General features: G+C 43.8%; 1 protein-coding gene and 1 long non-coding RNA gene across 2 annotated transcripts; one reads left to right on the forward strand and one right to left on the reverse strand.

The window, feature by feature from the left end:
- Nucleotides 1–53: 53 nt before the first annotated feature.
- Nucleotides 54–23819, reverse strand: mkln1 (muskelin 1, intracellular mediator containing kelch motifs). The gene is made up of 18 exons (XM_056424932.1): nucleotides 23739–23819; nucleotides 22792–22861; nucleotides 21043–21185; nucleotides 20640–20728; nucleotides 19700–19809; nucleotides 18784–18976; nucleotides 18305–18421; nucleotides 17681–17746; nucleotides 16959–17071; nucleotides 16647–16859; nucleotides 13869–14090; nucleotides 13660–13789; nucleotides 5674–5821; nucleotides 5286–5400; nucleotides 4866–5005; nucleotides 4291–4393; nucleotides 3979–4033; nucleotides 54–3227 (listed from the first exon to the last, which is right to left on the reverse strand). The coding sequence occupies exons 1-18, from the start codon at nucleotides 23816–23818 to the stop codon at nucleotides 3106–3108; spliced, it is 2229 nt and encodes a 742-aa protein (XP_056280907.1). The 5' UTR covers nucleotide 23819; the 3' UTR covers nucleotides 54–3105.
- LOC130200547 (uncharacterized) lies at nucleotides 5762–6860 on the forward strand. The gene is made up of 2 exons (XR_008833032.1): nucleotides 5762–5844; nucleotides 5930–6860. It is a non-coding gene; the product is annotated as an uncharacterized LOC130200547 (long non-coding RNA).
- Nucleotides 23820–25115: the final 1296 nt, after the last annotated feature.

A 25115-nucleotide genomic window follows, 5' to 3' on the forward strand; every position in this document is an offset into this window, starting at 1 on the left:
CATCGCCGCCAGCGAGTGACCACCAGGGGGCAGAGAACAGCACGGAGACGAGAGAGTTATGAAAACCTGAACAAAATACAATCTTTATTCATTATATACATTACATACAATGCAACACTGCAGGGCGCTCTACACATTCACTGTAGCCACAGTAGTGCTCACCAATCTGAGAGTAACTTAAAACCCCTGAGGCCAACCCAGAGGTCAAGAGGTCAAGAGAAAATGAAAATACCATTCATCCAACATGGTTGTGCGGATGGCATTTACCCTAAAATAGCAAAAAAAGGGGGAAAAAGTAGTATTTGGCATTGTGTTTATATACACTTTGTTATTTATTATTATAATTTTTTACAAAAGGTGCTTTAATTAGTTTTGTTAAACACAATGAAAACAATTGCTACGGCAAGCGTGATGAGCCCGAAATGCAGTCAAAATATAAATAATGAATCCCTCGCATCGCTTTATCGTTTCAACAGATATACGCTTTTTTTGTTGTTGCTGCGGTGTTTTGTTTTTATAAAAATGTTCCGTGAACAGACGCTTCAGAGCGTCGCCATCGTCCTCCGCCAAAACAAACAAATACTGGCGGTGAACCGTACCAGGGTTTTACTTTCCTCCACCGGTGAATTATGTGAGGTTTGAGCCTGAAATCACGACTCTAGTCCAGTGTCGCTGAGAGCACGACCTCAAAGGTCACAGTGAACAAACTGTGACGGTTTTTAACCACCGTGTGTCCCTAAAGCAAGAGACAATTAAAGCGCCAACCACCGATGTGTGCGTGTTCGTGTTCCCTGAAAGAAATAGTTGAGATGATATCCGTACTGAGGATCAGGTGAGAAGATCGACGCCTACAGACTAGAAACGGCTCACTAAGGGATCTGTAGACGACCTTTGGACCGAGTCAGGCTGAATGCTTCACCTTGGGCCAGTCGTTATGCTAAGCTAAGATATCTCAGCAAGCTCATTTTTCTCTAAAAAAAAACAAACAAAAAAAACAGACTGAGCAAGTGATGAGACTGGTTTTCACAGCATACCGAAAGGCAGGAACTACATTTAAAGGGACAGTACACACCTAAATCAATCAGAACTCAAATCATCTTCTACTTACCTGTCGTGCTCAATGCATTTGTGATTTTGTGGGGTGAACCGCCCCTTTAAATGGAACACATTCTGCCCTCTTACAAATGAAACTCAACGTCACCAGAATCCAGTCTTGATTGGTCTGGTATGACCAGGAGCGTCACTGAGTGTCATCACAGTCAGTTCACAGACTCCTCCCGTGCTACATAGGCTCGCTTTAGTTTTACAGTACAGAACTTGTTTTTAGAGATGTGGTCTTTAACCTGCTGCACAGCACCGGTTCACTCCAGTCCCTTCAAAATAAGAGCATTATAGGTGAATCACCGTCCAATAGAGAGGAGACTTACAAGTCCACGCGTCATCTTAAAAAGTCTCAATTTAAGAATTACGCCCCCGTTTACGAATGTTTCGCTGCTGTCAAAGTCGTGTTTCCCATGAAAGAGAAGACGTGTCTCTTGTCTTCAATGTTCTTCAAGCTCAGAGACACAAATATTATGTACAAATTGAGGTTCAACAGTCGCAGCAGATGGTTTGTTATGGACCGAGCTCGGTCCGCGTCCCAACTGGGAGTCATGGAAGACGATAGAGGAGCGAACTGAGGGAGCGAGACTCTGGAGATCACCGATGAACATGGACCCGCCCCCAAATGATGATTGGCTGACAGCCGCGGTAAACCTTTCCCGTCCTCACGCACAGAAGAAAACTTGCTATTAACCGGCTTCTCAGACAGCACACACCCGTAACCCAACATTTAGATTGGGACGCTACAACGGAGGAAAAAAATGTTGTTGTGGAGAATGCCGGTTCGGCTTAAAGGGGCGTGGCTATCTTCACCTCTTCAGCATTCAGACCTTTCTGAAGCGGTTATCAACACCTTCTTTACAATCACCAGACTCCGTTGACAGAAGATAGGAGTTGCTGGTCTCCTGCTGCCTCCATCGGTCAGTTTGTGTTACTGTGACTTTATTAAAGCCAAAACTCACACACAACCACAAACAAACTAACCGACTAGCGACTCCTGAGTTCTGTCAAAGGAGTCAGATAACAGCTGTGACCCCCGACCGTTTCTCCAAACTCCATCTACCGACTGTGGAGAAGGGCCTCAAACCATCACAACTATCCCGTTAACTCTGCTGGAACTTCACAAATCGAGTCAGGCCAACTTTGACTTAAGGAACTTCCTGTCAACACACGTCGACTCGTTGACCTTTTCCCCACAAACTGGAATACTGACACCGACCGCTTTGAATTCCTCCCAATAAATAGAAGAGCCAGCAACTTGCTGTATGTGGACCCTGACTTTTAGAAGAGATGAAGAGGAACAAGAAAGAACATGATCCAGGACACCACCGCCCCCCCCACACCAAAAAAAATCCATATATGTATTTTTACATATTCTGTACACCATTTAGAATTAAGTCCATCAAGTACTAAAGGGGGGGAAAGGCCCGTTTAACAACCCAAACCAATATATAAAAGGTATATTTATATATATATTAAGCTTTATCTCATAGAATCATTCCTCTTTTGTTACTACACCACTATTAAATGGTCATTAACAGGGTTTTAGAGAAGCAAGCGAAACAAAAGTGAAAGTGTACGTTGTGAAGTAAACCGTTGCAAGAATTGGCCAGAACAGACGCCAAGCGTGTCGCTATTAACACGCGACGTGGGTTAAAAGGAAAAATCTCTGAAAAAAAAGACAAATGCGTGCATATCACGTGTCTGGGGGAAAAAAGTAAATCCAGTGAAGATGGAAAACACAAGCGATAATCGTTAGAGTCTGGAGGGCCTTCCACACACTTCCATCAGCATCTTGTGAAAAGAGTTTTACACCTGTTAACGGTCTGTGTGTGTGTGTGTGTGTGTGCGTGTGTGTGTCTGTCTGTCCGACCCTCACCACCGCAGGAAGTCAGTAATCCCACCTGACGGGTTCAGCAATAGAAAAATAACTGGTCTCTGTCTCAGTCGGTTTCTGGTGGGGAAAGGTGTCAGAGGAGGGCGGGGCCAGAGGAGGGGGCGGGGCTAGAGAGTGATGAGGTCGACCAGGTTGCCTTTGGGCGGAGTCATGCTGTCTGGAAAGAAGTTGACGAGCGTGTCGAAGAGATGCGTCCGCTGAGCGTACGTCTGGTCCACGTCAGAGAAACCTGAGTGAAGGGAAGAGAGGAGAAATGTCAGCACGCCGCAGTACGCCGAGAATACACCAACAACACGCCAGCAATACGTCAAGAATACGGCAACAATACGTCAAGAATACACCAACAATACGTTAAGAATACACCAACAATACGCTAAATGACAACAAGTTTGATTAAAAGACATTTATGTCTTTTCAGTTAAGTTTAGTTGAGTATGGAAGAGCGTATTCTTTTAAAGGAATATTAATTATTATTTTCTTCAGGACTTTTCCAGGCCTGGAAATAACCATTTTAATACTCCATGACCGTACGAACCCTGAAATAAAACCTCTTTGTAAAACACGACGCGCGCCATCAATACAGAGTTGACGCAAAACGATGGAAAGGGAAAGCGTCGGCATCAACATATACTCAAAATAACAAAAGTACAAGTATACTCATTAGCATTAATGTGTAATGACAAACTTTTGAACTATTTCATAAATAGTCTATATTCTACTTATTGATACGCTGTAGTTCACAAGTTCATTGATAAATTACTTTGAGAACCTGAATCTGCAAAGTAGCTAAACAAGGTAGTGAAAGTAAAAGAAACATGAAAGAGAAAATACTCAAGTAGAGTACAAGTACCTCAAAATTGCACTCATTACTTGAGTAAGTAAAATTAAATGATTGAAGCACGATGAGGGAATTAACAAATTCTGACTTATTTCAGAGACACTGAACTAATTCTTGTTCCCACACACACCCACACACTTACCCAGAGGGATGAAGTCAGAGCTCGACTTGAAGAGAGCCGAGGGGAGCAGCTGGAACTGAAGAGACATGTGAACGTTAGCTGCTGCTGCTGGGCGGTGAACAAACAGACATGACCAGCAGAGGGCGCTGCTGCAGCAGGATGAGAGCAGAACTGTTCCTCTCGACATTTATACTGTTTACTTCTGGTTCCTTTTCTTATCTTTAAAAAATATATATATTTGTTGCTTTCCTCCAACAAGAACAAGAAGGAACACAACAACAACAACAACTTCCTACACTGAAGACCAGTAACAGTAAAGCATAAATGGGGTACCTCTTTGGTCTCATCCGGGTCTGTGTGGTCCACCGTGAGTGACAGGTCGTTCTGCAGGTATTTGAGCGCGCTCAGTGGCTCCGACTGGGCCTTCTCCTCGAACCTGGCCAATCAAAACACACGTCCGGTGAACACCACTGTGCACGCAGCGGGGGGCTGCAGTCACAACCAGGAAACCACTGGATGCCAGCAAAGCAGGACCAGTCAGGTTCCTGTGGCCTCTGGTTGACATTTGGAAGTGCAAAGGTCTTACATGACGTTTTTTCTTTTGATTTAAAAAGGTTGTGTTTACAAATAACACAAAGTAACTAAAAGAACGAACAAACGGTTCATCTCCTGGATATGAAACACATCTAACATTCTTCTGTTCATCTACATCTTGTCTGTTCTGATATAAGTGTTACCAATGGGGTGGTGGGAAAAATGGAGGCTTCACACGATGGATATCTATATACATCGATCGATGATATCTATATAGATATCCATGTGAAGCCTCCATTTTAGATATAAATGGATGTATGGATGGCCGTATATAGAGGTGGTGGTGGGAGGAAGTGTCGTTGGCTGTCCCTGACCTGTACTTCCTGATGAGGTATCTGCAGTGGCGCAGCAGGAACTCCTTGGAGGGCCGACACAGTTTGAGGGACCAGAAGTCGTCCAGACGCATCTTGGGAGAACACGACTTCCCGGGGTTTCCACCAAATAGGTAATGCACCTGGACACACAGGACATGCGAAACACCGGTTACAACACACACACACACACAGACAGAGAGAGAGAGCTTACAGAGCTGTCATCACTGTAATTGGACTGTATGTTATTATAGTCTGTGTGTGGATGATTTAGCAAAATAAATCTAAAAATATTAAACAAATGGTTTTGATTGTTTCTGGGCTCAGTGGTTCTGAATTTGAAAGCGATGGGTCAAATTTCAAAGTTATCGCATGCCTGTTGGTCTAAGCCAAGGTGTCTGTGTGTGTGTGTGTGTGTGTTACCTTGTGCATCTCATCGTAGACCAGCTGGTGCGCGAAGCGTGGACACGGCTCCTCCTCCTGCAGAGTCTTGCTTGGGTTTTCTTTCACTGCCTGGTCGTTCTTGTACACACACGACCTGAGCAGACACACACACACACACACACACACACACACAGAAATAAAGTTTACATTAGTGACAAAGAGACTGAACGCTTCCTGAAGCCCTCGAGGACAAGCTGCTCATAAAACACACACACACACACCTTGTGGAGAGAAACGAGCACACGTGTCACACTGACTTAGATCACCGGACATTGAGCTCAAATCAATATTCTGGAACAGTGAGCGCTGCGTGTCTGTGTGTGTGTGTGTGTCTGTGTCTGTGTGTGTGTGTGTGTGTTTCTCCTACCAGTTGTTGCGTGCGATGTCGTAGATCCAGAAGGAGTTGCGTACGTTCTCCTCTCTCTTGTCCTTGTCCTTGCTGAGGCCCGACAGCACGTGGATCTCGTTGAGCTCGGGGTCGATGGTCGCCCTCTGGGTGAAGCCCGTCATCGGCACTGTGAAAAGAAAAGAGGGAACGGTGAGTTCAAGGACTCGGAGCTTTGAACACATCGTGGCTCAGCTTGTTGCCTCATGGCTGGGTTTGTGTGTTTGCGGTTTCAAAGGATAAAAGTGATAAAAGTGGCGTCTGCTGCTCTCACTGGAGACGGGGGGCGCAGAAGAAAACAACAACATGGCCTCCTCCAGCTGACACAGCGCAGAGACGAGCTGCAGCAATAATAAAACTTAAAAAGTCAAGAGGAAGTGAAGAAAACTGCTCAATCAACCCGATGTGTGTGGGGATCAATTCGACACTGTGCCGCCTCAATGAAATGGTCTACAATGAAATAAGTCAATCTGTTCATTTACGGTCCATTTGTTGGAAGATACATGTATAAATATATACATATATCTTAAATATACTATATCTCATCTAGCGTCTCATGTCAAATAAATGTTAAAAAGCGGGGCACAAGTTGGTTCAACAGATTCACATTTGATGGCAGACCTCAGACCAGTTTTAAACTCTTTACAAAGAGACGAGGAAACACATAACTGCTCCAAGTCGGGCCTTAATTTTGTTCTTTCCGTAGAGGAAACGGAGACTCGACCGCAAATGTCACGGCGGGGAAAAATGGCAGAAATGGAATTTCATTCAAGAGATACCAAATAAATGAGCTTGAGTCGGCCCAGAGCTCCCAGCTCGGGTTACGGGTCAGGAGAGATGCTGCTGCTCCTGCACACGTCGACACGACAGGACAGTTCGTGCTTCCTTCCTGCAAAGACACATTCTGTTCTTTCTTGCTCCGTTTCAGCCGCCCACGGATTTGAATTGTTCCATTCCTCTGGCAGGAGCCAGGCCGACGGGCTGAACGTCTGCATTCCTGAGGTCTTCATTCAGACCGGCTTTCTCTACCAAAAAGTACCACAATGGAACCAGAGTCTGGGCTCCAGGCCAGCGTCGGATTTACACGAGGGAAAAGAGTAAAACTACCCCAAAGAAATATAATGTTGCCCCCTTAATTTCGATAATTAAATAGCGTTTTGTTTTTGTTCCTTGTTGTGTGTGTCCTATCTGTATCGTCTGTAATTGGTCGGTATACCAAAAAAATCAATCAATATAATTTTTAATTATAAAAAACAAAGAACTAAGTTATTATTGTTAATAGTTGTTTACAAAAATGTAATAACAATAAATAACCACAAAGAAATGAGAACAAAAGTTAATATGATTGTCTGATTTACATTATCTGTTGATGTAAGAAAACACTTTGAATCTGACTACTGCCTAATCGCTTAGTTTGGCGAGATAGTCTTAAAACTTATAAGAAGGCCCTCCGTAATGCCAGAGCAGCCTATTACTCATCAGTAATAGAGAAAAATAAGAACAACCCCAGGTTTCTCTTCAGCACTGTAGCCAGGCTGACAGTCACAGCTCTGTGGAGCCGAGTATTCCTATAGAGCGTATTCACTCACGTGACCACAACAAACTCTGGCGGCCATGTTGGGGTCCCACCACGGCATTGTTTTGCTTGTATGCCGCTCTTCCCTTAGAAATGACCATTATATCCTGAAGGAGACACGATTTCAGTTCAAAGCGGTGTGCCTTGTGATTATGGTACTGTGCCTCATTGTTGGATGGACTAATGATTCAGAATATGGGTTTATCAGCTCAACAAGACAGGCTATTACTTCAACTTGTCATGCATCTACTTCGGCTTCACTCGGCATATGAGCGTTAGGACTGTTCTCGTGTTTCTGTTGACACATCGGGTTGTGGGCACGTTTCCATTGACACACTCTCGTCAATAATCTCTTTTTGCTTTTTTCGCCGAGCGAAAATCAATGTCTTTCACTTGCGCAAAAGGAACTGTGGATGGAAACTTGGGAGGAAGCCATGAACATGGCAACTCCGTCGGGCGATGTCTGCCTTTACTCTGTGATTCATTTCAAGGTAAAATAAAACACTGGCTCCATGGGAACAGCATCAGCACGGCCAGCCAAACAGTCACTGCTGGTCCTGAAGGAGCTGGAAGCGGCTTCATCCAGACACTCGTCCTGGAGGCGGAGCTGTGCGACTACGGATCATATATGAACCCAGACACGGGGCGCTTGATGTTCCGACATTTGTGGTATTTCCACAACAAGTATAACGCAGAAATAGTTGTTAATTTCCCATGGTCGATAGCGGAAATGAAAACTGTTTGACAGGAATGTGACCGGGCTATGTGCTGGTAACTAGCGAATTAACCACAAAGTGTTGCAAATATTCAATTCCAACCGCTGAAATCTTTCTTTGGTAATGCAGAAGGACATTTGGTTGCTGGGCTCTCGCATAATCAAACAGCGGACACGATAGCCAGGTCAACTTCTTCTGACATTTAATAAGTGGGACCCCAAGATGGCGCGATTGAGATTCTGACGTCACGTGAATACGCTCTATAGACCTCAGTGGTAATGACTTTATGAACTTCTTTAATGAAAAGATTTTAACTATTTGGGACAAGATTAATAATCTCTTGCCCTTAACCAGTGCCAATCAGTCCTCAAGTGGAATGGCCTTGGAAACCGCTGTATGCCCTGGTGTATATTTGGAGGGCTTTTCTCCCATCAACCGTGACCAATTATCTTCAACGTTTTCTACTTCTAACCCGTCTACCTGTCTCTTGGACCCCATCCCGACGAGGCTGCTTAAAGATGTTTAGCCTTTAATTGGCAGCTCTCTATTAGATATTATCAATGTGTCTCTGCTAACAGGCAACGTACCACATTCCTTCAAAGTGGCTGTTATTAAACCTCTCCTGAAGAAGCCCACTCTGGATCCAGAGGTGTTGGCTAACTACAGACCGATCTCTAACCTCCCCTTCCTCTCCAAGATCCTTGAGAAAGTGGTCGCAAATCAGTTGTGTGACTTTCTACATCATAATAGTTTATTTGAGGAGTTTCAGTCAGGATTTAGAAAACACCACAGCACCGAGACAGCACTGGTGAAAATTACAAATGACCTCTTAATGGCAGCAGATAAAGGACTCCTCTCTGTACTGGTCTTGTTAGACCTTAGTGCTGCATTCGACACCATTGACCATGACATCCTGTTACAGAGACTGGAGCAGTCGATTGGCATTTCAGGCACCGCACTAAGTTGGTTTAAATCCTATTTATCAGATCGATCTCAATTTGTATTTGTAAACGATGACGCCTCGATAACCACCAACGTTAGTCACGGAGTTCCACAAGGTTCTGTGCTTGGACCAATTTTATTTACCTTATACATGCTGTCTTTGGGCAATATTATCAGGAAACACTCCATAAACTTTCATTGCTATGCAGATGATACTCAACTATATCTATCGATAAAACCAGAGGAGAGCAACCAACTCGGTAAAATTCAAGCACGTCTTAAAGACATAAAAACATGGATGACCTGCAACTTCTTGATGTTAAACTCAGACAAAACCGAAGTAATTTTAATCGGCCCTGAGCACCTCAGAGATCAATTATCTGGTGATGTGGTTTCTGTAGACGGCATTGCCCTAGCATCCAACACCACTGTAAAGAATCTCTGCGTTATCTTTGATCGGGACTTGTCCTTTAACTCCCATGTAAAGCAAATCTCAAGGACTGCATTCTTTCATCTACGTAATATTTTAAAAATCAGGCACATCTTGTCTCAAAAAGATGCAGAAAAATTGGTTCACGCGTTCGTTACTTCGAGACTAGATTACTGCAACTCCTTATTATCAGGCTGCTCTAATAAGTCTCTTAGGTCCCTCCAGTTGATCCAGAATGCTGCAGCTCGTGTTCTCACTAAAACTAAGAAAAGAGATCACATCACTCCTGCACTAGCTGCTCTGCACTGGCTCCCCATAAAATCAAGAATCACTTTTAAAATTCTTCTCTTAACCTACAAAGCCTTGATTGGTGATGCACCATCATATCTTAAGGAGCTTGTAGTACCATATTGCCCCACTAGAGAGCTGCGCTCACTAAATGCAGGACTACTTGTAGTTCCTAGAGTCTTAAAAAGTAGAATGGGAGCCAGAGCCTTTAGTTATCAAGCTCCTCTTTTATGGAACCAGCTTCCAATTTCAGTCCGGGAGGCAGACACAGTCACCTCGTTTAAGAGTAGACTGAAGACTTTCCTCTTTGACAGAGCTTATAGTTAGGGCTGAATCAGGTTCACCTGGTCCAGCCCCTTGATATGCTGCTATAGGCTTATAGCTGCCGGGGGACGTTTTAGGATGCACTGAGTACCTATCTCCTCTTTTTTCTCTCCTTAGGGATGAATTTTCATCTCTCAATCACACGTTACTAACTCTGCTTTCTCCCCGGAGTCCTTTTGACTTCACGTCTCATGGGGTCATCGGACCCTATGAGACGGCATAGATCCTATCTGCCTGATGGATCATCGGGGTCTGGGTCGTGGAATTCCTGCTACCGACTACGCCACTGCCCTGTTGAGACTCCGCCCACTGTTGAGACTCCGCCCACTCCTCCTCTCTACCGCCATCTGCCTGATGGATCGTGGAGGTCTCCATCGTGGAATATGCCAACTCTGAACTATTCATACACTCTGTCATATTCATTGAATGTATTTTATTAGGGCTGTCAGCGTTAATCTATGAGATTAATTTGGCCGCGATTAACGCACAAAAATATTTTACCGCAATTAACGCAACTTTGTTTACATCCGGTGTGCGTTGAAGTTTTTGCACTCCTCTGAGTGTCGAGCCGCGGCAGTCCGCCTCCTTCCTCCCGTCTGCTCCTCGATATTCACAGAGAAACAGAGGCCGACGTGTCGGTGCCGCGGGGCGGAAGGTGCAGGTGACTTTTTTTTGCTCCGCCCCGATGCGCGCGCAGACATGCCGGCATGGAGCTCTGCGGCGCGCATGACGGAGAGCTGAGAAGTGTGAACGACACGTCGAGACAGAATGACATGCTGCTGTAGAGACGATCAACAACAGACGTTTAGTTTAATAAAAGAACAAAGACGTCTTGAAGAAAAGAACCGTACATTACTTCTGCTGTAATCTGGCGCTATAGAGAACATTACAGGGGGGCGGGGCCTCACCCTGATAGAATGGTGGGGGAAACACTGGGATGTGTCATATGCAAAAGCCTTTAAAAGGTGAATTTAATTTTTTTGTAAAATCGAGAAAATGAGCCCAGACTCCAGAGGGTTAACGTGACATATTTGTCAGTTTACCAAGGCCACTGGTTCTGCTGTTGTTCAATGTTAAAGATGACAGGACCAATGGGGTCTCTAATACACCTTTTCTTACTAATCTGAAGAAACAATTTATCATCAACGATATTAAATCCCTCGCTGGCACTTTATAGGTAGGAGCCTCTTTGAAAACACAGCTCTGTGTGAAGTTTTGTCTTTAAAAAAAGAATACAATTAAACAAGTGTCTAAAATACACGCTGTCTGAAGGGATTAGTCGTTCATTTAGAAGATTTAGTCTTTAGAAGAAAAAAAAACTTTTAATCGCGATTAATGAATTTCAAAATGTGCGATTAATTAGTTAAATTTTTTTTATCGATTGACAGCCCTAATTTTTATCTCTAAATCTGTCCTTCTGTACACATTACATCTATTGCACCTGTCCATCCTGGAGAGGGATCCTCCTCTGTTGGTCTCCTGAAGGTTTCTTCCCTTTTTTCCCCCTGAAGGGTTATTTGGGAGTTTTTCCTGATCCGATGCGAGGTTTTGGGGCAGGGATGTCTATGTGTACAGATTGTAAAGCACTCCGAGACAAATTTGTAACTTGTGAAATTGGGCTATACAAATAAACTGAATTGAATTGAATTGAATAGTGTTATTATTGCCTAATAATCTTATTATTGGCACTTTTATGACAATTGCTCATATACTGTGAGCCAAAATAAGTATATTTATTATTTTTAACCAAGGTTAAATTTTATTTCACAAGTTTGAAAAAGTGCCCCCAATTTCTTTTTAAATGCACCTGGACTTCAGTCTGTGTGGGAAAAAACTGCCCCCTAAAAAAATATGTAAATGTTCTACCCTGTTGGAATCTATATATTTGCAAGCAGTACTGGCAATTTAGACTTAAAAAATGGTCACCAAATTAGACTTATTGGCCACAGTATGGAGCCCTGTGTCTCGTGTCTGCTTACACAGCATAATCACACTAATTTTCTGTATTTGAACCCATCCGAGCAGAAAAGGTTCACATCCTGTCGCCCGCCTGAGATAACGTGACTATAACATGACAATATTTTGCCTATTTTGACACATTCGATGCAGTGGACGAGTCTCTCCGATTGCATCTCTGCAGTTTCCCTCCGATCACATTACTGACGGAACAAGATGTTTCTTTATAGGAGACTTTATAAATATAAATGGACAGGGTTCATACACAGGTCGACCAATAGATTTCCAGGACTTTAAACCAAATTTCCATGACCAGACATTTTGTGAAGTCTCGGTGTATACACGAGTATAACCTATTTTAATTAGGGCTGTGAAACGATTAAAAAATTTAATCAGGTTAATCACAGGTTTTTGTGGATTAATCATGATTAATCACATATTACCGATATTCTCGGTATATTTTGTGAGAACATAGAGATTTATGACAAAAGACGGATATATACATTTATACATTCTTCTATACAATGGTGCTGCAACTCAGCAGTTATTTAGCAGTTTTCTTCCATATGGAACATTAATACATCCTCATCCTAAACAGAATGTTTAACCCTCCTGTTACCTTTCGGGTCAATTTGACCCCATTCAATGTTTAATGTCGGTGTTCTTTGGGGTCAATTTGACCCCAGGCTGTTTTTCACTGTGTCAAACATATCAGAAATATCAACTTTTTATTTATTTAAAGGGCTATTTAGGTAGTCAACAAACAAACATAAAGTACCTCACACTTAAACTTGGGAAGCAATATTAATTCTAATAATTTTCTGGAGGTTTTAATTGCTGGGGTCAAATTGACCCCGAGGGTAAAATATGTTCGTAAATGTAAAGGTAACAGGAGGGTTAAACAGAGCATTTTCTCTTGTTTGTCAACCATTAACTCCACCATGATACAAACTAAAGGTGGACAGATTGACAAGTGACTTTTTTGCTCGGTCCCGATGCGCGCGGAGCTCTGTGGCGCGCGAGACGGAGATCAATAAGTGTTAACGCAACGCGTAGAGACAGAAATGACATGCTGCTGTGGAGATACGATCAACAACAGACGTTTAGTTTAATAAAAGAACAAAGACGTGCTCTAGAGAACATGTCAGGGGGCGGGCCAATCTTTTTAATGTCATGCGATCTACCAACACTACGCCGCGATCGACTGGCAGGTCGCGATCGACGTGTTGAGACCCCTGATCTACAGGAAGTAAAAGTCGTAACAAGGTTTCCGTAGGTGAACCTGCGGAAGGATCATTACCGATGAACAGCACGACCGTCTGCATGAGAGCGGACAGAGTTCAGATTGAAGTGGTGAATTGGAAGCTCATTTTGCAAGTGACTTTTTTTTAGTCCTGACGACCAACAACAGACAGATTGGAAGCTCATTCTGCGCATGCGTTAAAAAAAAAAAAACTAGTTAAACCTGTAATTGAATTAACTGAGTTAACGCGTTATTTTTCACAGCACTAATTTTAATCAATAGTTTGATTAAAAGAATAAATATTTATATAAATGTTTATTCTTTTAATCAAACTGCGTAAATGAACATATCAATATAAAACATTCCCAGGACTTTTACTAAAACATTTAAAATAATTTTTTTCTCAAGGACTTAAGCCTAGCAATAACCATTTTAAAATTCCAGCACTTTTCCAGGTTTTCCATGACCGTGCGAACCCTGTTGGTGTGCTCACCCATGCCAGAGTCCTTCTTGGTGCCATCGGATATGATCTCCACGTGGTCTCCGTCCACGTCGTAGCTGAAGAAATCATTGAGGTACGTCTTTGACCTCTGACCTCCGAACACGTACAGGCAGCGGTTTCTCTGGAGGAAACAGAGAATTAGCATGCCAGCTAACTGCGTTTTATTACAAATGAACCCAAAATATGTCTGGTGGACTCACGGTGTGGAAGAGCATGCAGTGCCCGATGCGGGACTGGACGTCCTCCGGCCCGGCGTTGCACGAGTCCTCCCGCAGGAGGCTCCACGTGGCGGCCTGGCAGCGGTAGGCGTACAGGCCGCTGAACTGGGGCTCCGATGTGCGGCTGTCCTCCACGCTGCCGTTGCACGTCAGGATGCGCCCGCCGAACGTGTAGATCATGTGCTTCTCCGAGTCCATGCACATCTGGCAAAGAGAGCGGGGAGAACAACAGGAAGTGTGAGAGTCGAGTCAGAGTTTAGGATCGACCGTATCAAGTTAATGAGTCAATGACTATTTGAGATTCCACCGACAGGTTTAGAGCAAAAGCTTCATTTCTAGAATTATGGGTAATGTCGGGACATATTAAAGTAAATTGTAGCTCTTTACGACAGTGAGCGTGTGCGTGAGGCCCGAGCTCTACCAAAACACAAGTGACCTGCACTCGATACTGCGCCTGAACGCACCGTATTTGGCGTGTAGGCGTGGTGTGAGCTCTACGTTACACGCTACAATGTTCTAAGACATTTCTCATATTTCTTTCCACCCCATTGATATCAATGAGGGTGGACTAAATGAAATGGATTTCACGAGCTAAATACAAATGTAAGTGTAAATAACCCAATGGAAGGCTTATTGCTTTGGGTTGATTGCCTGTTTTGTATTTGCCCTATTGGTTTTGACGTATGCCTGATGATATTGTATTGTATGAAGAATTCAGAGGCTTTATGTTACTTCCTCTCTAATAGATAAATCAGACTTTTATTTTAGAAAGGTAAAAGGAATCGCAGTTTACTTTCACGTTGGAATGCGAACTTGACTACGGATGTCGTTATGGACGGATGCACATTTATACATTCAAGAAAGAAAGTAATAGTTTAATCAGGGTTCATACACATGTTGACCAATGGATTTCCAGGACTTTTAACCAAATTTCCATGACCAAACCTTTTGTGAAATCTTAGTTTAATGACCCAAATGAATGAGGAAATAGTCCGATAAAAAAAGAATAAACATTTATATAAATGTTTTTTTCAATCAAACTGCATAAATGAACATGTGAATATAAAAAAAATTGCAGGACTTTTCCAAAACTTTGGGGATTTAATTTTCTTCAAGGACTTTTCCAGGCCTGAAAATAAACATTTTAGAATTCCATGACTTTTACAGGTTTTCCATGACCGTACAAACCCCGTTAATGGACCTGTAGAAGCCGTTATACTAATTTGTTTCTGTCAGTGCTGTATATTATTATTAGGGCTGTCAGCGTTAACGCGTTAATCTATGCGATTAATTTGGCCGCGATTAACGCACTAAAATATTTTAACGCAATTAACGCAACTTTGTTTACTTCCGGTGTGCGTTGAAGTTGTTGCACTCCTCTGAGTGTCAAGCCGCGGCAGTCCGCCTCCTTCCCTCCGTCTGCTCCTCGATATTCACAGAGAAGCAGAGGGCGACGTGTCGGTGACGCGGGCGGAAGGTGCAGGTGACTTTTGTTGTTGCTCCGCCCCGATGCGCGCGCAGACACGCCGGCATGGAGCTCTGCGGCGCGCGAGACGGAGAGCCGAGAAGAGTGAACAACACGTTGAGACAGAATGACATGCTGCTGTAGAGACGACCAACAACATACGTTTAGTTTAATAAAAGAACAAAGACGTCTTTAAGAAAAGAACCTTACAATACTTCTGCTGTAATCTGGCGCTATAGAGAACATGACAGGGGGGCGGGGCCTCACCCTGATATAATGGTGGGGGGAACACTGGGATGTGTCACATGCAAAAGCCTTTAAAAGGTGAATTTACTTTTTTTTTGTAAAATTGAGAAAATGAGCCCAGACTCCAGACTCGTGACATATTTGTCAGTTTACCAAGGCCACTTGTTCTGCTGTTGTACAATGTTAAAGATGACAGGACCAATGGGGTCTCTAATACACCTTTGTTTTTTACTAATCTGGATGTTTCACTGAAAAAACAATTTATCATCCACGATATTAAATACCTCGCTGGCACTTTATATGTAGGAGCCCGTTTGAAAACACAGCTCTGTGTGAAGTTTTGTCTTTAAAAAAAGAATACAATTAAACAAGTGTCTAAAATACACGCTGTCTGAAGGGATTAGTCATTCATTTAGAAGATTTAGTCTTTAGAAGAAAAGAAAAACTTTTAATCGCGATTAATGAATTTCAAAATGTGCGATTAATTAGTTAATTTTTTTTAATCGATTGACAGCCCTAATTATTATATATTATTTTAATCATGCTGACAGGTTGTAGATATGGTTTTGATGATGACGATGAAGATGCGGCGATGACGTCAGGGGGCGTTGGCTACATGTGTATGTCACCTGAGTACAGCCAGCTGTGTTTTGGCTAGAGAGCAGAAGAGTTTATTATTTTTCAACCGCATGAATCGCTGAACAGTATTTAAGAGCATTAGACAAAGCGAGGAATTTATGTTTAGCATGAGTATTATAGCATTTATGTTGCTGTTCTGCAAATAAAGGAAAATATAAGTGACACTACGACAATGTGAATGCGCGTTGATTTTACCGAGCGCTCCTACAGGACCCGTCTGAGACTAAAGCTCTTTACGGTGGTGATAGTTTACCAGTTTAATTAATGTATTGTGACCCAAACAAGGAAAATAAAAGAAGTAATTTCACCAGCAGTAAGTTGTCATGCCACTTCATACACAGAGGTCCGTTTCAGTAAGTATGAAATGCGATTGGGAAGGTAATTATGAATTATAAGTGGTTGGTTGCTACCTGGTGGTCGAACACCAGCTTGGGCCCGCCGTCAGCCGACGTGTCCTCGCTGAGCAGCGTCCAGGTGTTGGCGTCGATGTCGTAGCGGTAGAAGTCGCTCTTCAGGGACTTGCTGTTCCGGACGCTGGAGTCCAGGTAGCGGCCGAGCGTGTAGATCTGCCGTCGCTGGGAGTCGATGCACATCTTGTGGCACGAGCGAGCACTGGGACCGCTCTAATTGGTACACGGGGGGGGGGGGGGAGGACATAGCTCAGGGTGTCTCGTCATCAATGACCGTCTGTGTTCTGTTGTATTATTGTATTTCTGACTCACCTCTTTCTCTGTGTCTCTGGAGATACAGGACCACTGGTTCTCCTGGACACTGTAAGCCCAGAAGTCGGCCAGGTCCTGCGTGCCGTCCCAGCCCCCAAACAGGTACACGGTCTCTGAAGGCGAAGCGGAGCGACATTAAACCTCCTCTCTGGGATGAGCATCCCGCTTTGGAAGGCACTGGCCCGCTCAGATAATAATCAGAAAGTATTCGCAGCTCCCAAAAGGTCAGCTGGGTTGACATGGAATCAGTTTTACAGACAAATTTGTGATATTGAATATGTATACGTTTGCTAATATCTGGTCGTGTTTAATTATTCTGGCATACACAACATGGACCGCTTTACGTCTCGGCGAACCGGTTCAGGTCACAATGTTCCTTTTATGACGATTAACTCGTTTCCATCACTAAATTCAGACAGACAAATACTTTCTGCCAATTGAGACGAATGGGAAGAGGGGGTGACAAAGAAAAGCTTTTTGTTTTTGAGATGTCGGGACGTTCGGAAGAAAATAATAGCCATTTGTTTCTGTCAAAACAAGTTGTGATTCATGTGCTCACAGGAGAGAAATGCTCTCAGGACAGTTTGTATTTTAAGAGGAGAAAAACCTCGAGGGAGAGAGGGAAGGAGGGGAGAGAGAGAGAGAGAGAGGGAGGGAGAGAGGGAGGGATCATTTCATTAAGTGGTAATGGAGGATATGAGTCATTACACTGTGGGCCTCACCGGTCTGGACGTCTATCACCATTTGATGTCCTCCTCTCATCCCGGGCCTGTTGTCGTCACCGTCACCTGAGTGGAAGAGAGGAGAAGAGGGGGAGAGAGGAGGAGAGGAGCAAGGGGGAGAAAGAGAGAGAAGAGGGGAAGAAAGAGGGGGAGAGAGGAGCGATGGGGGGAGAGAAGGAGAGGAGCGAGGGGGAGAAAGAGAGAGGAGAGGGGAAGAGAGAGGTGGAGAGAGGAGAGGAGAAAAGAGGTGGGGAGAAAGAGAGGAAAGGAAAAGAGAGAGGGGGAGAAAGAGAGGAGAGGAGAAGAGGGGGAGAGAGGAGAAGGGGGGAGAGGAGAGAGAAAGAGGAGAGAGGAGAGGAGAGAAAGAGGAGAGGAGAGGGAGGGAGAGAGAGTGCGAGAGAGAGAGAGGGGGGAGAGAGGAGAGGACAAAAGGTGGTGTGTGAGAGTGGGATGTGGAAGATGACGTGGAGGAAAAAGAGTGAGGGGAGTGTGGAGGAGAATGGGAGAAGCAGAGGAGGAGCAGAGGAGGAGCAGAAGAGGAGCACAGCTTTAGCACCGAAGCCACACAGCTTTCACATCAATGTATCAGACGTTGGCTCCGACGAGGAGGAGGAGGAGTCTCACTGTTCACGTCCTCTCGGTTCACTTCCTGGCCGCTTGGCCCTTTGTTGCACTTGGGGATGATCTGACTCCAGCGGGGTTTGTACTCCTGCTGGCTGATGTACTGGTTAAACAAGCCGTCTGCAGGGGGAGAAGAGGGCGGGACACGGCAACGGTTTCCATCAACCAGGCGGAAAAACGATGAAAGGTACCACGGACAATTCCAGATAAAGCCTGAAGTCGCCTTTCCTCTCGAATCCTTCAGGCCGAGCACAATGCACAGGGTTCACACACATGATGACCAATGGGTTTCCACTTATAAACAAATTTCCATCACCAAACATTTTGTGAAATCTCGGCGGATACTTGAAAAAGTGAGAAATGTATTTAAACTAACAATGAGAATTCCAAAGCTTACAGTAAATACCGTTAAACTAACATGTGAATATAACAAATGTCCAGGACTTTCCCAGGTTTTCCATGACCGTACGAACCCTGAATACCTCTCACGGCTTTGTCGATGAGCTCCTCGCAAGCGTCGAAGTCTCCCTGCAGCACCAGGCCGTCGTGCAGGTGTGTGAGCATCGGATGCTCCAGGGCGATCCGCGTCTTCTTCTGCAGCGACTCGAAGGCCTCCATGTAGTTGTGCTGCCGGTAGTGCTTGAGGCAAAGGCGGATGGCTTCCTGTTCTCGGTACTGCGGGGGAGGAAAGAGAAACGTGTAGAGCAGCGATGGGCGACAGCGGTCCTGTTTGAACTAAAGATGCATTCACACCAAAAGCGGCGAAGAAAGTCGCCCGACGGCGAGTTACGAAAGCGTTGAACTACTCCGCTGTTGGCGAATCTAACTGCTGCTCCCTTATGACGCTGGAAGAGACAGTTATTCAGACGTAGTCGGTGAAAGTCACCGAGCTGTGTGAGCCTACGGGTGATGTTATGAATAAATATATATATAATGTTAATGTTATGAACCCAAACACTAGGATGTTCGATGTTCCAAATTTTGTGGGACAACCTCAACAGTATAAAGCAGAATTAGTGGCTATTTCTTCGTGGTGGATGAAGGAAATGATAACTGTTTCCAAGGAGTAAAGCCACAGAGATAAGCCCCGCCCCCTGTAAGGCACGAATGAAGCGAAAAGCCACAAATAGTCAAGCGAGTAAACTCACGTGAGTAAAGCGCCGCGAATATTCGCAACGCTTTCGGTGTGAACGCGTTGAAGTTAATAAACTTATTGAATGAGTCTATTTGGCTTTCTTTGACAAGTCCTGCTTTGGGTGTATTGTAAGCTACGTTTTTCACAACGTTTTGATGAAACAAAGTTCTGCCGCCCAAGGACATTGTAGTTAAAGTCACACGTTCTCCCGCCACTCAATTAATCCATCCAACTCTTTCAGGCCGAGCCCACGTCCCTCTTACCTTGCTGTACCAGTTGAGGCAGGGCTGCACCACGTCGGGGTCTTCGATGCCGTGCAGCTCGATGTACCAGATGCTGAAGTTAAAACTGGGACCCCACGACATCAGAGGCACTGAGACACGAAGAGCAAGAGACGACGGGGTCATACAGACGGGCGTGGGGGACCAACAGGATTTAATACATAAACCTACACTAGCGGTCTAAAGTTTTCGAAAACCTAAATTTCTCGAAAGGAAAGACCTACACTTGTAATGGTCTGTCTTCCTTTGTTAATTGCCTTTTTCTTGCCATAAAAGATCAATATACGACTTCCTGCAGAACAATACTGTCCAAATAATGCTGAAGAGGGTGTAGTAACACCGTCTGTTCCAACACTGCTTTGATACAGACAGTAATCAACTAAAGCTGAGACACCTGGAGGAATTGTTAGCATTAACTTTCAAGGCTTCATTTACTTCCAGAACAGCTGCAAGTGGTTAACCCATCACGTGTTCCCTGAAAAAAGGCCTTTTTGTATAACTCTAAAAATTTACATAATTCTTTTCAGTTTTTAGTAACCTAAACTTTTTCGTTTAACCTCTGGCTGTTTGCCGCTAACCTTTGTAACATTTGAGGTTATTCATTGGACTTCAACTGCTTACATTTCAATAAAAACTGGAAAAATGCAGGTGTACTACGACTTCCTGCTCTCTCTTGTCATGTAGAAGTTCACACTTCCATATTTTGACAACCCAAAAGCTGGAAGACAATTCAGGTTCAACGACTTCCATAAACGTGATGATATTAAGGACTTATTGCTGATTTTCACACACACTGCTTCCCGATGAAGGAACAATGTGTCGCTGTCCGTTGACGTGGGGTTCTGAATTCGGCCGTGGCATATCCAAAACATCCCGCAGTATAAAAAACACGAACACTTTGAAAAACCACGCCAGCTCTCACCTATTTTGACAAATCTGCAGGGGAACTTCTGCTCGTCGATCTTGTGCTTTAAGGTGAACGTCTCCTTGTTGTAATCATTCTTAAGGCCACTGGAAGAGAGAGGGGATCCAACAAAAAACAGCAAAGATGACGCAGCAGTTTCACAAATGAAATCAGTGGTTGAGCTGCCAACTGCCTCCGTATAACGTGTCCTGTTCTTCTTTAACAAACATGCAGTGTGGTGAGGAAAACTATGAAGAGAACTCTCCTGTGCCGGTTGCACACTAACTGCACGAAAACTCTGTGTTTTCACAATAGTGGATTATACCTGAGATACTGTTGCTATGGCCACTGAACTTTACAGTTACGGTGCGTTCACTCGGCGGGCCGTGAGTACGAGTTCACATGAATATCAACATCTCACCTGGACAAAAGCTCCGTCATGTTTTCTTCACTCATCCCACCGAACACTTTAAACTTCTTGAGGTTGCACACGTGAGTCTTCTCATACTTCCCAAAGGTGATGCTCTGAACAATCGCCGGCCTTTCCAATTTCAGGATTAAAAACTGCAGAGAGAAGAAGAAGTGTCCTCTTTATCAATATTCATCTGACGGCGATGAAACTTTAATAAACACCGTTGTCACTCATGAATCCTTCACGTGAACTTCCCCAACAACATCTAGAATTGAGGGGTAAAAAATATACTTTTGACTCCCGTGTCAGGCATTGATCCGGCCCCAGTCCCCAGTCAACATACATCCTGATGCTCCCGCCGTGACTAAATTGACACACACTTTGGATTCATTGCTCCTCTGTAGCTTCAGTTCTCATACCAATATTGCTTCTTTTTAAAAAACGGATACTGGCAAATACCAAAGGACGAGACTTGCACAGCAAATAGACTCAATTTGAGCTTTCAGCGGATAACATGTTGAGACCTCCGTCTATGGTTCTCCGCCCTCACTTTGCCACCAGGCGGCTTTACTGGACCCAGATACCGGGAGGTGCTTAACCTAGTGAGTGGTTAACCACTGAAATACGAAATGCTTAACTTTCTCTTGCCTTACAACACATACTTTCAGATTCAACCCTCAAACTACTCTGCTTATTCCCTGTGCACCCATGTTCCACATGGATGAATGCACTTATTCTAAGTTGTTTTGGATAAAAGTGTATGCGCACGTCTCTGGTACACACAGAATTGCGTTACTTTTGTATAATTCTTTGTGGAGAATTAAAAATCGATTAAATGACCTAATTGATAAGTCAACAAAATCTACGAGTTGATCATTAAGGAAAAGTCCTACTCGGTACCTGATGATTTTTTTTGTCCACCCACAGTAAAACTCTATACTCCCTCAATCCACATTAAAATCTCTCTCAACCTTTTGGAGACATCGTGCTAACAGTACCCATAAAGGTCTGGTGGATACACTGGCATGAGGAGTGAGATTGGTTAGAGTGAAGGTAAGAAAACCACGGGGAACCTATGGCGGGTCATGTTATACCATCTCCATGGTAAAAGGTTCCCCACTTAAAAAGGTTTGGTGACATCATTCTGCTAAATAATAAGCACTGTGGTTCTGTTTCCAGTGTTTGTTGAGGATTGGCGCTTCGAAAGAGTGCCGTTTGTTTTCGGGACAAGTTGTCTTTCAGTCAAATGGGACATTTTTCCAACTATTGGAGCTTTGGGTTAATGGCACTGGCAGTAACATAGACACACTCACCGAGCAGAGGAAGGCCTCACTACCTGTCAGGCAATGTCCTGATTTAGATTTTAGCCATGTTAATGAGCCGTATATTATTTATCCAATTAGAAAAAATGTCACCCCTCAAAATTGAAGGTAAGCACCACATTGTACCATGCTGTACTACTACTAATAATAATAATCAATTTAATTCATATAGCACTTCTTAAGGTACTCAGACACTTTATATGTGACATTCATACACCGTAGACACAGCTACGGATCAATTCAATGTTAAGTGTCTTGCTCAAGGACACATCGACTAAGGCGGGGATTGAACCACCAATCCCCTGATTGAAAGAGGGACCTGCTAACCACTACAGACCACCACACGCCTCTGAGATCCACACATTGCTCTCCATCATGTGAAGCAGTGAAGGGAAGTGCAGGGGACAGTTTGGGGGGAGCAGCAGCAACAGCCTACCTGTGGAGGGTAATTGCTTTCAGAAGACCACCTGGAAGACTGGTCATTAGGTTTGTCCACCAAGATATTCCTACGAAAAACACCCACAAAAGAAAAAAGGTAGAGTTCATTTACAGTAACACTGTAAACACAGCAGACGTTGTTCCATGGAGATTATGACACAGAATGAACCGTGCGTGCGTGAGAGAACTAGGTCCACTTTATGAGTTCAGTTCAGTTGTTGTTAGCTAGCAGACAGTTGTTGTTAGCTCTGCCACAGCAAACCTGTCTGTACCAGCAACAGGCGGAGGCAATGAAACTATGCACATTGTGACATGTAAAGTGTGTTTTGTGTATGCCATCCATAAAAGTGTTTTTGTTGTTGTTCTTTACACAAATAGCAAGTAGCCGGCGGACAGGCTGGTTTGCTGTTGATGCTAACGCGGAGCTCGTTGGTTAGATAACAGCAGCGAGCAGCTGGTAACTAGAAGTAAAAGAGGACGCTCGTTTTTACAACCCAGGGTGCTGGACCGACCGCACACTGAATACAAGTCAGGATAAAACAAATGCCTAGGGCTCGGACGGATTTTTCTGGTGGCAGGTCAAAGTAATGAGGGCTATTGATGCAAAAACAAGCTTTTCTTAAGAGAAGGGCATATACAAGTGGCATAAACAAAATCAAAGAGACTCATTGGTATCTGTTGAATTATCTAAATTAATAACTACACGTCCCAAATAAATATGGTAATGTCGTTTCAAAGACTTCTTTTAAAAAAATGTCCACAAACGCTTCACACCATCACCATCGTGCGACGGCGTGTCAACACCGAACGAAGCTAACGCTCGGCTCGCAGTCGGGCTAGGCCAGACTAGAGCCAGACTGGCCAAGCATTGAGGCCATAAAAGTCCACTCGCGTCCACAACAAACTAGCGCACACGCCGGGCCACCTGACGGGCGCGTTACTCACTCGGGTAAATATGTCGAGGAGTAAGAGCTCCGTTTAAAAACGCTGAAAGTGAGGACTCTGCTCTCGGGAACGACAGCCATCTTGTTGCTGAAAATAACAAGCAGCGGGCTGTTAGCGCGGAGCGAGCGGTGACAGCCCTTAAAGAGACAGTGCACCCTGTTTGGTTATGTGCAAGGAATAATAGAGTATGCAAGATTGTACAGTTAAGAATAGAGTATGTAGTAAGGTACAGAGAAGAATAGAGTATGCAATAAGGTACAGAGAAGAATAGAGTATGCAATAAGGTACAGGGAGGAATAGAGTATGTAATAAGGTATGGGGAAGAAAAGAGCATGCAATAAGGTACAGTTAAGATGAGAGTAAGCAATAAATTACGGGGAAGAATAGAATATGCAATAAGGTACAGGGAAGATTATATCGTATGCAATAAGTTACACTTAAGAATAGAGTATGTAGTAAGGTACAGAGAAGAATAGAGTATGCAATACGGTAAAGGGAAGAATAGAGTATGCAATAGGTATGGGGTAGAAAAGAGCATGCAATAAAGTACAGGGAAGAATAGAATATGCAATACAGTGCAGGGAAGAATAGAGTATGCAATAAGGCACAGGGAAGAATAGATTATGCAATAAAGTACGGGGAAGAATAGAGTATGCAATAAGATACAGGGAAGAATAGAGTGTGCATTAGGTACATTTAAGCCAAATGTTCCATGTCTATGATAATATAACATCAGATGTACACTAAGAGGAGGTTAGCTCCCAAATGATATAACGCTAATAATAATAAAACATAACTACTCAGGCTAAATCAAAGTATAATTTTGTGGCGCTTACAACTTTGAAAAAACCAACATTTAGGTCACATTTGAAACTAAACAGTTATGTCTCTTTCCAGAAACAGTGTTCAGATACATAGGATGTTTATCTGGTGAAATGTGAATACTCACATATATACAATTTCACACAGACAGAGATATCTTGGTACGTTTTTTTGTTGCACACTGCTTTGCTCCAGTGACATTTGAATGTTCACCTCAAGGATTATCAAGCATCCTATCATGTCCCGTCTTGCCTTGTCCCGTTGTGTCCTATTGTATCCTATCGTCTCCTTTCTTGCCCGGTCTCGTCTGGTCCCATCTCGCCCTGCTGTGTCTTGTCGTAAAAGTCGATCATTAATTCAATTCAGTTCATTTTATACAGCCCAATATCACAAATTATGAATTTGCCTCAGAGGGATTTACAATCTGTACACATACGGCATCCCTGACCTTTGACCTCACATCGGATCAGGAAGAACTCCAAGAAATAGAAAAAAACCTTTAAAATGGAAAAGAGTAAGAACCCTTCAGGAGAGCAACAGAGGAGGATCCCTCTC

The sequence above is a fragment of the Pseudoliparis swirei genome, chromosome 10, assembly GCF_029220125.1.
Source record: "Pseudoliparis swirei isolate HS2019 ecotype Mariana Trench chromosome 10, NWPU_hadal_v1, whole genome shotgun sequence".
Taxonomy (NCBI): Eukaryota; Metazoa; Chordata; class Actinopteri; order Perciformes; family Liparidae; genus Pseudoliparis; species Pseudoliparis swirei.

Excerpts from the sequence above, each read along its gene's own strand:
- mkln1 (XM_056424932.1), bottom strand. The coding sequence starts at position 23,818 with ATGGCTGTCGTTCCCGAGAGCAGAGTCCTCACTTTCAGCGTTTTTAAA. Across the intron at positions 20,729-21,042 it reads ATGACGGAGCTTTTGTCCAG|TGGCCTTAAGAATGATTACA; the intron begins GTGAGATGTTGA and ends TCTCTCTTCCAG. Across the intron at positions 17,747-18,304 it reads GAACCGAGAGGACGTGAACA|GTGACGGTGACGACAACAGG; the intron begins GTGAGACTCCTC and ends TCTTCCACTCAG.